The sequence below is a fragment of the Anastrepha obliqua genome, chromosome 1, assembly GCF_027943255.1.
Source record: "Anastrepha obliqua isolate idAnaObli1 chromosome 1, idAnaObli1_1.0, whole genome shotgun sequence".
Classification (NCBI taxonomy): domain Eukaryota; kingdom Metazoa; phylum Arthropoda; class Insecta; order Diptera; family Tephritidae; genus Anastrepha; species Anastrepha obliqua.
Window position 1 is genome coordinate 4495803 of NC_072892.1, and position 15009 is coordinate 4510811.

At 35.9% G+C, this 15009-nt stretch overlaps 1 protein-coding gene across 1 annotated transcript; it reads left to right on the plus strand.

Annotated features, from left to right (window-relative positions):
- Window positions 1-13628: 13628 nt before the first annotated feature.
- LOC129235743 (E3 SUMO-protein ligase ZBED1-like) lies at window positions 13629-14610 on the plus strand. Its single transcript, XM_054869755.1, has 2 exons — window positions 13629-13725; window positions 13799-14610. The coding sequence occupies exons 1-2, from the start codon at window positions 13692-13694 to the stop codon at window positions 14608-14610; spliced, it is 846 nt and encodes a 281-aa protein (XP_054725730.1). The 5' UTR covers window positions 13629-13691.
- The last annotated feature ends 399 nt before the right edge of the window (window positions 14611-15009 follow it).

The following is a 15009-nucleotide window of genomic DNA, read 5'->3' on the forward strand; positions in this document are numbered from 1 at the left end:
GGATCTTGCACTATGGTAACGCATCGTCTCACAAGGCTCGTATTGTGAGCACTCGACTAAAAACTCGACAAATATCGTCGAACAACCACCGTATTCACCGGATTTAGCACCCTGTGACTTTTTCCTTTTCCCAAAACTTAAATGGTTTTTGCAGTTAATGAAACAATTTCCACTTTATAAAGTTCCACCTAGGAATACAATAAAAACAGAAATGGAAAAAATTTGCAACAAAGAAGCTGAAAATTGTAAAACAAAATTGTCGTACGTTTCCAATATCTGTTTATCCACTGGCATATGGACGGACATTCAAATGACACATCATGCACTTATTACCGAAATATTATATGTAGTAGGAGAGCTGGTAAACATTTTTGAGCAGGTGTTTGAGGCACAATGAAAATCATCTAGAATACTTTTTTCATGTTATCTAAATACAGAAACGCAGACCTGGCTAAGGGGTGGCGGGGCTAAACCAGCCCTTAAATTAAAAAAAAAAAAAAATTTTGTATGCAAAAAATGTTTTTGAGGCACTTTGAAAATTTAATATGTTAAAATTGAATGTTTGAAAAATAAAAACAAAAATAAGCCAGATTGTTTGGGTCTGAAACTTTGCCAGGTGATTGCAAAATAATTTTTTAAAAAGTGAAAAAATGTGTTTGAGGCACGTTGTAAATTTTACCAAATATTATTTATAATTTAAAAAAAATATTGCCAAAAAGACAGAATGTTTTGATAGGACTTTCTACCTGCCAGATGTTCGACATTATTTTCGTGAGTGCGAGTGAACAGGGCTATGCCTAGACATAAGTGTGAGTGAGATCGTATATCGGCAGCTCTCTGCGTCGAATAATACTGCAATGTGATTGGCTCTGGCGAGATTCGAAGTTCCCGTGCTGTTGTCAAATAGTAATTTTGGAGTCAAATTTTTTCATGTTATTTTCCACATACTTGCTTAACAAGTATTATTTACAAATATCGAAATGGATTGTGAAAAATTAGTATGTGCGATTTGTGGTAAAAGCAATGATAAAGTGATCCTTTTTAATGAAAATAACTTAAAAAAATGCCATGAAATATTGATAATTCGACAATTACATAAATTAAAATACAAAGATGTGGTTTTGCCGTCAAATGTTAACCTCAAAGATGGGTATCATATACATTGTCACAAAAATTTTCTTGCTGTTATGAAAAAATATTATGTCAACACTTCAAGGGAATCTGATATACGTCAATCAGGTATTCTAATATTTAATATTTTTTTACTATCGTAAATTTTTATAAATACAAGGATATTTATATATAATATTACCGATATTTCTTTGGTAAGAAATTTACAAGTTGGCTTTTAAATAAAACAAAAAAGAATGTACATTATATTTTTTTGCAAATGACCACTCGTACAGAAATTGTTCAAAATTTAGTAAAAATTTTTTATGGTAGCAATTAAAGAAAATAAATTAATCTTTTAACACAATTTATTTATTTTTTCCTCAATATATTTATTTCAATTCTAATATTATCAGCAATTTTTTAAGATTTTAGTAGCTCATTCACAGTTGCATTACATTTAAATAAAAAAAGTTTTTTATTACAGATATTTCATCTTCTAATAATAATTCACTTGAACAAAGTTCGTGTGAAGCATCTAGATCTGAAATCAATGCAGAAATTGGAGACAAAAACAATATTCCAGACCCATCGACTACACATTTAAAAAAATAAATAAATAATTGGCGCGTACACTTCTGTTAGGTGTTTGGCCGAGCTCCTCCTCCTATTTGTGGTGTGCGTCTTGATGTTGTTCCACAAATGGAGGGACCTACAGTTTCAAGCCGACTCCGAACGGCAGATATTTTTATGAGGAGCTTTTTCATGGCAGAAATACACTCGAAGGTTTGCCATTGCCTGCTGAGGGGCGACCGCTATTAGAAAAATGTTTTTATTAATTTTGCTTTCACCGAGATTCGAACCAACGACCTCTCTGTGAATTCCGAATGGTAACCACGCACCAATCCATTCGGCTACGGCGGCCGCCCGACTACACATTTAGGAAAAAAATATTTTGGAAGCTTCTGAGGATATCAGTAATCAAAACCTCTGTATTTATTGCGGCAAAAGCGCGAAAAACACCAAGGACAACGACAACCACTTTATGTATTAGATAAAAAAGCTATAATAAATTCTTTAGCAGAGTATAAAGAATTCATCGAGGAATCTGAAGTTTTCAAAAAATACAAATCTCCGAGAACTTCAGTGGTCACAGGCTTTGTCGGAAAGAGTATTTTAACAAATTACGACAGTATGAAAAAAAAACCGCAAACATGTTTTCATACAAATTTAGAATTGCATAAAGAAGCTTTCGATGAAATTTGTAACTTTTTTGATACATGTACACAGATAGACAAAATTATTCACACATGACATGACAGTAAATACATCAATCCATATCTTCTTACTAATGCATTTATGTACCAAAAAATTTTCTGCATATAAATTGCTCTTTTCTGAAGTACTTAAAAATAAATAAAAACAGACAAAATGTTTGCCAGAAAAAAATAGTGGCTTTAATTTCGTACACTAATCCCATTATAATGGGGACATAATTATTCACAATTGATAACTATTGATCTTAAACATTAAAATTTTTATGTAATATGGCATCGCTATTTCATTTGAGTTAAAATTTTTTTATTTGTGACATTTGAGCGTTGCAAAAATTGGCCGAATTTGAAATGGGCCGAAAGCAAAAAGAAACCACGGAAGCTGAGAGAAGAATAATATTGGAGCTGCATAAGCAAAACAAATCGTGTGCACAAATTGGTGAAATTGTAAAGAGAAGCCGATTTACCATCTACAGTATCATAAAACGCTTTCAAAATGAAACTAACCTCAAAAGTCTTCCACATAGTGGCATGCCTCGAAAACTGACTACCAAAAAAGAACGAAATATTGTTAGGAAAATCAAAAAGGATCCTAAAATAACATCCACAAAGTTGGCTGCAGAGTTGCTAGAGGAAACTGGAAAATATATTCATCCCAAAACCGTTCGCAGAACTCTGCACCGTGGTGGTTACAATTCTCGGGTAGGACGAAGGAAGCCACTCATAACCAAAGTGAATCAAAAAAAGAGAATTGAATTTGGAAAAGCATATTTAAATAAGCTCAATTTTAGAGCTCTGTGTTATTTACAGATGAAAGCAAATTCAATATTTTCCTATCTGATGGAGGAGAGTTTATGGAGGCAGCTAACTGTGAACTTGAAAGCAACAATATAGTGAAAACTGTAAAAAATGGTGGTGGGGGAGTGATGGTGTGGAGTTGTATGTCGGCGGCAGGGGTTGGTAGCTTGGTGTTCATTGACGGAACTATGGACAAAACAGTTAAACTAAATATTTTAAAAGAAAACCTGCAGAGAAGTGTTCAAAAACTTGGTCTTGGGAATAATTATTATTTCCAGCAGGACAATGACCCCAAGCACATCGCCTTTGATGTCCGCATGTGGATCATCCACCATGTGCCGCTTATACTTGCAACTCCCATCGAACATCTTTGGGATGAACTCGGCAGAAGGCTTCAGAAGCATAATATTTCCAGCAAAAGCCAGCTCAAACAAATACTTCTACAGGAATGGGAAAAAATAGGAGAGGACGTTACAGAAAAATTGGTACATTCCATGCCAAACAGGCTAAATGCAGTTTTGAAAAGAAAAGGTTTATCCACTACCTATTAAATAATTAATCATTTGAATAACTTATCTTATATAGCCAAATGTGTGAATAATTTTGTCAGTGCAAAAATTAGTTAGATTTTTTTTTGCTATTTATTTATAATGAAGTTCTGTATTTTTGGTTTTTTTGTTCTTTTCTATTAATCTGTACATTAACAAACGTAATATGATAAAAAAATATGGATCAAATGACTTTGCTTAGCAGAACTAGTTCCGCATTTATAATTGCGTGTGTGAATAATTTTGTCCATCTGTGTATATGTCAGCGAAAAAAAATCATTCCATTTTTTCACTACAATATGTAATAACTATGTAAACATTATTACATTATTATTACAAATATCCCACTCAAGAAAGGAGAAAAATATGATAATATTTTTAGTAAATGTCACTTTGAAGCAAAGTTAAAAAAGAAATATATACATCAATTACAATTTACATTGATACATAATAAAAACATTGGGGGGCCGATAGGATTTTTGGTTAATAATAGCTTATTATCGACAAAATGAATACTATCGCTGAAAACAGCACAACGGGTAGGTAAGCTGCAATATTTTTTTATGAATTGATTTTTTAGTTTATCAGTAAATAATTAATAAATATACTTTTATTATTATTCACAGATAATTCCGATGACTTCGAAGAAGACGAGTATTTAAGCTGTGATGAACAGTTCGATAAAAACGCTAATTCTGACTTTGAATAAAAAATCTATATGTTTTTTACTTTTATAAATACTTAAATTAAGAAACAAAAAAAAATATGTTAAATCATTACTTTGTTCATTAACTTTTGTAATGAAATATAGTGCGTGAAAATAATAAAAATTAATTAAAATGATCAGAGAGACGATAGTAAAAGATTTATTATCAAATTTATATTCGGAGTTATTTACAAATTTATGTATACTAATTTCTTGTCATTAATTAATAAATAAAAAAAAATTCAGATGAAAAAAGTACAACTCAGAATTTAAACTCCAAAATTACTATTTGCAAACAGCACGGGAACTTCGAATCTCGTCAGAGCCAATCACATTGCAGTATTATTCGACGCAGAGAGCTGCCGATATACGATCTCACTCACACTTAAGTCTAGGCATAGCCCTGTTCACTCGAACTCATGAAAATATTGTCGAACACCTGGCACCTAAGAAATTTTAATAGCGAACTCAACAAAAACATTTATAAACGTGTATAATCGTGAGCTCAACCAAAAATTTATAATTGTTGGTTCAACCTATGCTAGTGTAAACGTTTAAACACACATGTAGATCTCATACATACAGGGTGAACGATATGAAGTGTTACCAACTTCACACTGTTTGTATCTGTAAAACAGCTCATGACATCAACGTCAAAATTGTTCTAATGCCAGTTCAATATATTGTTTAAAAGCCATCAAAAGCATTTGCGTCTCAGTTTTGGTGATTTTTTTTTCTGTGATGGAATTCAAAGGTAATAGTGTGAAAACGTTATATTTGGCTGGAAAATCACAATCAGCCATTGTTCGTGAGCTCAGTCACCTCAAAGTGAATAAAATGTGTGTGTGTTTCGCACTATAAAACGTTACAATGATACTCGTAGCATTGCAAAACGCTATGGAGGTTGACCAAAAAAAACCGCAACAACGCCAATGGTTCGGAAAGTGAAGGCTCGACTTGAACGAAATACACGTCGAAGTGGAAGAAAAATGGCCAAAGAACTGACAGGATTCGACGCATAATGAAAAACGAGCTCAAGGTCAAGGCTTACAAGTTCCAAAAAGCACAGGATCTTTCACCCCAGTAAAACAAAGTTCGGTGCGAAAGAGCAAAGGAGTGGTTGCGCTTGCACGAACGTGGCGAATTTCCTAACATTGTGTTTTCTGATGAAAAAAATTTCCCAATTGAGCAGTTCATAAATACTCAAAACGATCGTGTTTACTTGACCGAACGCTCATACGAGAATTTGAGCCTACGCATGGCTACTCGAAGCAATTTCCCATCGTAATGGTTTGGGCCGCAGTGACCGCTGATGGACGCTCTCCAATCGTTTTTATCGAGCCTGGTGTCAAAGTGAATGCGACTTATTATCGGGAAAATGTTTTAGAAACTGCTTTAGAGCCGTGGACATGCAAACATTTCCGTCGTAGACCATGGACGTTCCAACAGGACTCGGCACCGTCTCATAAAACTCGTGTGAACCAAGAATGGTTAAAAAATCATGCTCCACACTTCATTTCGTCCCCACAATGGCTTTCGAATTCGCCAGACGCAAATCCGATGGACTATTCCATCTGGTCCATTTTGGAGAGCAAGGTGAGGACTAAAAAATATGCCAGTATGGATGCGCTGAAAAAAGCAATTATACGAGAATGGGCCAAAATACCTCAAGATCCCATTCGTACAGCATGCAACTAATTTTTTGACCGTTTGAAGGCTATAGTCACGGTAAAAGGTGGTCAGTCAGTGAATATACAGGGTGGCTGATGAAAGCCGCTACCAAAAAAAAATTTAATAACTTTTTTTCTTTTTAGGTTATCTGTTCCATTTTTGTTTTAATTTGCAGATTGATCTTTAAAATTTATTAAAATGGATAACTGGGACACGCAAACAAGAATTTGGATAGTCCGCCGCTATCACGCACTGGAGTCCGTAGTTTTGGTACAGAGAGAGTACAGGCGGATGTTTGGCGGCGATCCCCCGAGCAGATGGACCATAATGAGACTGGTGAATAATTTTGCTGAGCAAGGAACAGTCGCAAGAAGGCCTTATCATCGAAACCCACCAGTTCGGACGGAGGAAACGATCGCTGCTGTAGCTGCAGCTATACAAAGCAATCCAAGGGTTTCAACAAGAAGCTTATCTGCTCAACTTGGTGTCAGCCGACAGTCTTTGCAAACAATAATGCACAAAGATTTAGACTTATTTCCCTACAAAATTCAAATGGTTAACAAACTGAATGCAGCAGACTTGCCGATTCGCTTGGAATTTTGCCAGAAGATCCTGCAAATGGTGGAAGAAGACCAAAACATGTTAAACTGCCTTTTCATGTCTGATGAGGCCCATTTCGATTTAAACGGCAATGTGAACAAACAAAATTGTCGAATATGGAGTATTTCTAACCCACAGATACTTCACGAGACGGAATTGCATCCTCTTCGCGTGACAGTGTGGTGTGCGGTTTCTTCACGCTGTATTGTCCGGCTTTATTTTTTTGAAGAAAATGGTCACACCGTTACGGTTACTGGAGACCGTTATTTGAAAATGTTGAAAGAATTTTTCTATCCAGAACTACGCCGAAAGAGAATTCCTTTCAACTCTGTGTGGTTTCAACAAGATGGGGCAACGTCTCACATAGCCCAGACTGTTATGACAGAGTTGCGACGAAAATTTCCCAATAAACTGATTTCAAGAAACTCCGAATTTCGTTGGCCCCCCAGGTCGCCTGATCTTACTGCACCTGACTTTTTCTTGTGGGGTTTATGTAAACAAGAAGTTTATAAAACAAAGCCAACAAATTTGGATGAACTAAAACAATCTATTCGGGCAACAGTTGCGGCTATTCCTGTCGCAACTCTAAAAGCAGCAATGAACAACTTTTTACTAAGATGCCGCCCTTGTGTCAACGAGCATGGGGGGCATTTAAATTCAATTATTTTTAAAACTAGTTAAGCTACATTTAATAAAATTTAATGACCTTCAACTTGAAAAAAAAATAAATGAATTCCATACACTAAAAAAAAAGGTATTTGAGTTTCTTAATGTAGCAAAATTCATCAGCCACCCTGTATGTTAAAATTGTAAACATTTTGGAACAATTTTGTCTTTGAAATCAATAAAAACTAATTTCACACACAAAAGTTATGGTGTTTTGAATAGGTAACACTTCATATCGTTTACCCTGTACAAACAGTCGGTTAAAATTTTAAAAGTTGTCAGTATGTCGCGTCTAGTTTAATTCGAGAAAATTCGAGATGCGCTTAAGAATGAATGTAAGCAGAAAATTATGCTGCTACAGAAATAGTACGTATTTGAAAACGCCTACGTGAATTTGAAGGCTTCAATTTTAAGACAGACGGCGGAAAGTACAATAAAAAAAATCGAATACATAGCCGAAAACCTATCAAGTAATGATTTAGTGGTAATATACAGTATATTACATATGTATGTATATTACACTTGCAATATAATACCAGTGATTCACCATAGCTGCGCATTCACAAATTTGTGCAAAGGTAATTTGTTGGTTGATGCTGTTTTTGTAGATGAAGGCGATCAAGACGACGACGACAGTGGTAATATAGGCAACGAAGAGTGTGAAAAGAGCAGCGAAACAAACAACGATATGGCCGTTAATAACATGTATACAACAGCAACGAACATACAAACGACGACGAGTAAAAATAACATAGCAAATTCAACAACAATGCTTAGAAGGGGTGAAAATACAACTGCACACAGATTTGTATTGCGTTTAGGGACTTGGAAAATTCTATTAGATCTTTCACTGGCAACGATGAATTTCCTATTGAAATTTGGATTCAGGAATTTGAAGAAATGTCATGTGCTATGGGGTGGATGAATTGTAAATGTTTATCAGAGAACGTTAATGTATAGAGAAGTCTCAATGACAGGAAAGTGTTCATTTTCGAGGGGTACTCGTCTCGCGAGGACTTTTTCCCCACATACACATTTTTCACCAAAAGTTAACAGCATAAAAGGCAATTCGGAAAATTTAACAGCAAGTGAGTATTATTAACAGCAATGTAAGATATTATTAGAAAAGTTTCTGTGAGGGGCGTAATGTATTTGACATTACAGGTGCTTTTTTTGTGTTTTATTTCGCCCTTTGGAATTTGGAAAATTGCGCCAGAATAATAAATGTCAATCGCAAAAAGTTAACGGCATTTCAGTTTTGTGAAATTTCGAAAGCGAAAGGAAAACGGAAATTCGAGATGGTATTCGAGTGTTGAAAGTGTTTAAAGTGCGGTACTAATTTAGCGTTTTTTTAAAAGCGCCGTGTGTTATAACAATCAAAAAATTTAAAATTTGTGCAAAAATGAGTGATAGGTTGTGTCGCGTACGCGGTTGCTCACAGGACGAAAAACGCCTGTTTTCGTTCCCGAAGGATCCTGAGGAAGTGGCAAAGTGGAGGGACAATTTGAAAATCTTTACTAGCTTTAACCCGCGGCCCCGCTCGCGTAGGAGTAGTTTTGAGAGATTCAGGATATGTACATAAAATAATTACAAGCAATAATTTCATAGAAAATAATTTTTTATTAATAACCATAATATGACAATACCCGGCATCCGTTGCTAGGCCTCGTTGAATAAAATCAAAACAACCAATCAGCAAAATTAGTTTTATTAATTTTCTATCTCAAACCGTTTTTGAACTTTGCATTTGGGTCATAGTTGAACAGCTTATGCGGATTATGAAGTCTAGAGTGCGCTATAAATAGTGGGAAATTGGAAAAACTAAGATTTTTTAGATTAAATTTAAGCAAATATTCGATTATTAGTGACGAATGAGAGTGGTGGCGCGGCCTGGGGGCTGTGGGAAGGGAGTTCCATCATAAAAACATGCCTATAACCTTCATTGGGTGAGAATATGAATGCATAAAAATTTTTACGTAATTTGGTGTTGTCGTTTCGTAGTGATGCGTTATATGTAGTTTGATGAATTATTATATGTTTATGAATTATTATATGTTTATAAATTATTAAATGTTTATAAATTATTATATTATAAAATAAATTTTTTTAATAGGGCATGACGATGACCCTACGTACAGCTGTACAATGCCAAAGAAGCAACGAAGCTGTTGCGTGGTAGGGTGCTTGGTGGAAAAGGGTCATACGTTGTACGCCTTTCCTCGACGCGGAGGAGCAGTGAAATAGTTGGGCCCTGGCTTGCAACGTGCAACCAGCAGATTCTGACAGGCTATATGTTTGTAAGCGCCACTTTAGTCCAGAGCAAGTAACTCGTTTTGAAGTTTTAGATGGGGCTGTTCGGTCTTTAAGATTAGAGCCAGTTACTAGAAGTCGCTCACATAGTGGGTTTGCCCGTCCGTTACTAAAGTGTACGTAAATCGTACAGTAGGTGTAGGAAACGATCTTACATAAGAAGAATTCGCAAAATATTCCATGCTAGAGGAAACAAGGCAGGTACCCAAAAACAAAAACATCTGTGAGGACTTAGAAATCACTAGCAGTCGCGAACGATTTGCTCAGGCTGCTCGTTTTTATCGGAACAATAAAATAAAATTAAAAAAAAAGAATTGAGGAGTTAGAGGCAGAGAATGAGAAGCTACAGCAAAAATATAAATATTTGTGTAGTCGTACAGTTCTTGCGGAAGAAACTTCAAGCAGTGATGCTGTAACTTTCGCAAGAATGATCGTCAGTGGCCAAAAAAATCGTTATAGCGAGGAGGAAAAGACATTGACCCAAAACATCAATTATATGTCCTCCAAAGCATATACATTTATGCGTGACGATCTAGGTTTTGCTTTGCCCCATAAATCATCCCTTTCGCGTTGGCGCCCCATCAAATATGTTGTTCCGGGATTCGATGCCAATGTCTGTAATAATTTAGAAAAAATTGTTTCAACTATGTCCGACACCGAACGCATAAGCGTTCTATTATTCGATGAAATCATCATCAAATCGGACTTAAGCTATAATAAAGCTAGATATGTTATCGATGGATTTGTAGACCATGGGGAAGGTCAACGCGAAAACAAAATTGGGAATAAATGTTTATTTTTCATGGTTAAGGGATTGTGCTCCAAATGGAAATACGTGTTTTCGTATTATATCTCCAGTGGTGGTATACGTACGGAGACATTGTTGTCCATTTTGGGAAAAAATATCGCACAACTAAAAAAAAATGGGGTTAAATTTGAAGGGTATAGTTTACGATTAAGGGCCCACCAACTTTGGTATTTTTAACACTTTAGGGATTTCTGAGAATTGCCCCTTTTTCCTGCACGAAGACACAAAGATTTTTTGCATGTTCGATTATTGTCACTGGATAAAGTCCGTCCGAAATACCTTAATGAAATATGACATCTTAACATCAGATGGAGTGACAAGCTTCAAGGTGATCAAAAAATTGTTTGATATAGATCAAATGAATCCCCATTTTAAAATTTGTTCGAAACTAACGGAGGCCCATATATATCCCAGTTTTATGGAAAAAATGAGCGTTTCACGCGCGACTCAGGTCCTGAGCAATTCGGTAGCCTCTGGTATCGACATGGCCTTGTCCCAAAATTTATTAGGCAGTGACGACTACGTGATCAAATGCGCTAAGCCCACACAGATGTTCGTTAAAAAAATTAATGATCTGTTTGATGAATTGGATGCAAAAAGATTCCAGTCGAAAAATCCTTCAAAGTGTCCGATTAGGCGGTGTGACACCAAAAAAATTGATAGATTAAATAAACATCTAGATTTTTTGCGGTCATTAAAGTTGCGTGAAGTGCATCGCAGGTTTCCGCCTAACGATTTTAGCGATGCAAAAGTTATGCGAGGAACTTTTTATTGAGCAAAGCTCCCTCAAATTTATTTTCACCGGGAAAATAAATCAAGATGCGTTAGAAAACTTTTTCTATCGCATACGAGCTAGTCAGGGTGTGAATACCCATCCAATAGCTCACGAAATTCAATACATAGTTGCGGGACTGATCTCAATGAAAATTTTACGCCAGAGATTTGAGAAAAAAGGTTCTAACTGTGCAGATGATGACGATATAAATTTAGATTGGAATATAGGCCCCGAGGATCGTCATCTTGGGACAGAAGTAGGAGACCAGCGAAATGAGGATCTCGTTTTAGAAGAGATTGATGTGGAAGACTTAAATTTTGCTGAAGAAAGTAATGAAGCTGAGGTACAAGTGCAGCGTTACTTCACTGGCTATGGTATTTACCAGAAAGTGCTGTGCAAGTTAAAATGTGAAAAGTGCACCCATGCCATGACGAAAACGAAAGGGGAGCTGAAGTTGCATTCAGAAGCCCTGATAAGATCCAAAAACTTCACGGATGACAGCGATTTAAGGCTTGTCAATCCTGAAGACAGGGTTTTTGAAGTGTGTCGACCCCAAATGGTGTGGTACCGTCAGCTCTTCGCAAAATATGCCCACATTGCAGGTCTTAGATGTTTAATGTTGTCCGCTCTAAAAGAAAAAACACAAAAAGTATTTCCCGACTGGTTTGTAGGATCTGGCGAATGTAGAGATCATCGCGTGAAGCTATTAGATTTTCTATTAACTGTCCTTTTATTCAAGAATGCAAAGTGGCTCTTGCAAAATCAGGCCAATAGTGTCAAAGAAAGAAAACTGCAAAATAAATTAAAAAAGCTGTAGTAGGTTGTAAGCCAGGGCCCCACGAAAAGAGATACACCGTTCACATAGCTAATCTATTAGCTATCTTTTGCATATGATGATACCTATTCGTTTATTTCAGGGTTTTCCACTTTTCTAATATATATTTCAGGTTTTTTTTTATTTATACATATATTTTACAGGTATTTTCCGTTTCAGGTTTTTTCTATTTTTTAGTTTATTTTACAGGTTTCTTTTTTATTTTTTTTTTCTCTTCCAGCTAGCACCCGAGCCTAGATTTTTAAAGCACTACAATTTTTTCTTAATCATGATGGATTGAGAGTAGTGTTTTAAAAATCAGGTAAATCGCAATGACTTAATCGATGTCAATATCGAAATCGTGTGAGAAATTGTTATAGTATGAGAACAATTTCGTAATTCGTGCTTTCACAATTTTATATTTTTTTTTTTCATTTCAGGAAATGTAAATACCTATTATTTATAGCATTGTAATATATATACATATACATATAAGGTTACTTAAATTTCTGTGAATGAAAATAAAAAATTAAAATTTAAAAAACTAGTATTTCATTTTCTTAAGGATAATAATATTTATTTGGTAAGAGGAACTTAAAGAAACATATACCAATAATATAATTCGACAGGATTTCATTACAATATCAATATATTCGTTCAGCTCAATAAAATAAATATCTGCATATGAAAAATCGTTCCTATGGACGTGCAAAAGCAAACACGCATATATAGTACATAAATACATGCATACAAACTGCCATAGACATACTTGCATATGTCGTGAAATTAGAAGACATACATATATTGGTGCATACATATGTACGGAGCCGCGGCCACTCGACTTGACAAAAATTGAAGATTTACCAAATATTGGCAAATAATTCAACGCGAAATACAGGGTGGCGCACGAATCGTGCATTTTTTTTTTATTTTGCAGATTAGTATTTAGATTTACAAAAAATGGAGGCTTGGGATACCGAAAAGAGGATTTGGATAGTGCAGCGGTACCATGCTTTGCAGTCCATCATTTCCGTCCAAAGGGAATTTAGGCGGGAGTTTGGCGGCACTCCCCCGAGCAGATGGACCATTATGAGGCTGGTGAACATGTTTGCTGAATCTGGAAGCATCGCACGCAGACCGTACCATCGAGATCCCCATGTTCGGGTCGAAGCCACAATCGCGGCTGTAGCATCGTCAATTCAGACAAATCCAAGAGTTTCGACAATATTGAGCATATGAGCAGATGAGCTCGAACTTAGTGTTATAGAATATTTTGGATTTTTCAGCGTCGCAGCTACGACTGCGCCTATGAATGTATTTTGTTCTTGCAGTCGCTAGGCTTATAATTTTAGCTTCGGAAACATACGCGTGCAGAGGCATAAAGCCAGCGCTTTGTGTGTGCTGTTGTATGTACATGCATATGTGTATACTAGAGCTGTGCGAAACATCGATGTAGTATCGATACATCGATGTTTCTCCTTTCGTAAAAACATCGATGTTTTTTCTCCGATGTTCGATGTTTTTGCCAGTTTTTCCATCACTGAGAAAAAAACGCAGTAAAAGCTAGAGCGTTATTTTTGGGGTTATTGGTGTTGGCAGGCAGTGGTTATAATGGATAAATATCTTAGAGCTTCAAATGGGCAAGGTATGTACATATATATATTAACTGATGCCTTCTTTACAAGTTAACCTCTGTGTTTTGTCTCATTTGTATGTAGGTTGTAGTGCGGCAACCATTGAAGAAAAAGAGCAAGAGGAAGAGCCGCAAGCCAAAAAGGCGCGATATGGTCAGTCCAATGTGTGGAATTTTTTTAATAAGTCCTCGGATGGCAAAACTGCCAAATGTTTAAAATGTGGTAAAATTTATCAAACCAGCGGAAACACCACCAACATGGCGGGACATTTAAAGCGGGTACACCCAACGTTAACGGTGAGTGAGTTGCCAAAGGCTTCAGGACATATGGCGGCTTATTTGGATAAAAAATACGAAGCCTCATCGAAACGGAAGAGAGATTTGGACAGCGCATTGTTAAATTTCATTTGCTCCGATTTACGTCCATTTTACATTGTAGAAAACGAGGGATTTAAGCAATTTGTAAATGCTTTGGATCCCCGATACGAATTGCCTTCACGATCAACATTGCTTTCAACATGTTATAATAATTTATTCATGAACATGAGAATGAAACTGAAAAGCATTTTGCAAGAAGTGGAATATTGCGCTGTGACAACCGACTGTTGGACATCTCGAGCCAACGAGGCTTATTTGACCGTAACTTGCCATTTTATAGATCCAGAATTTAAACTTCGCACAGCAGTACTTTCGACTAGTAAGTTACAGAATGAGAAAAATCATTCTGCAGAAAACATTGCGAACTCTCTATGTGCAGTGCTAATTGAATGGGAAGTTATGGACAAAGTTGCAGCCATTGTTACCGATAGCGCAAGAACAATGATAAAAGCATGTGAGATATTGCAAAAAAGACATGTGCCATGCTTTGCGCATGTTATTAATTTAATAGTTCAATAATGCCTGAATCAAGAGAAAATAAAAGTTATTATGGGGAAATGCAAAAGTATTGTGGGATTTTTTAAGAAAAGCACAGTAGCTTACGCCAAGTTTAAAGAAGCTCAAAATACAGAGAAGCCATACAGTTGAAAGCAAGAATGTCCTACAAGATGGAATAGCGCATTTCATATGATTGAAAGAATTCTTAAAACAAATGATGCTATAAGCAGTGTTCTTCTTTCAACCCCAAAGGGACTTGCCCCGTTTTCGGCTGACGAAATTTTAATTTTAAAAGACATAAAAATTTTATTGCAACCTTTTGAATGTGCAACATTGCAAACTTCTTCGCGAACGTTGGTCACGGTATCATTAATAATTCCTATAACTTGCGGACTTCTGCATAATTTGCAATTGTTAAAA

Bases quoted from the DNA above. Each gene is read 5' to 3' on its own strand.
- LOC129235743 (XM_054869755.1), top strand. From the start codon at position 13,692: ATGGATAAATATCTTAGAGCTTCAAATGGGCAAG. The intron at 13,726-13,798 runs GTATGTACATAT...ATTTGTATGTAG, and splicing joins TAGAGCTTCAAATGGGCAAG to GTTGTAGTGCGGCAACCATT.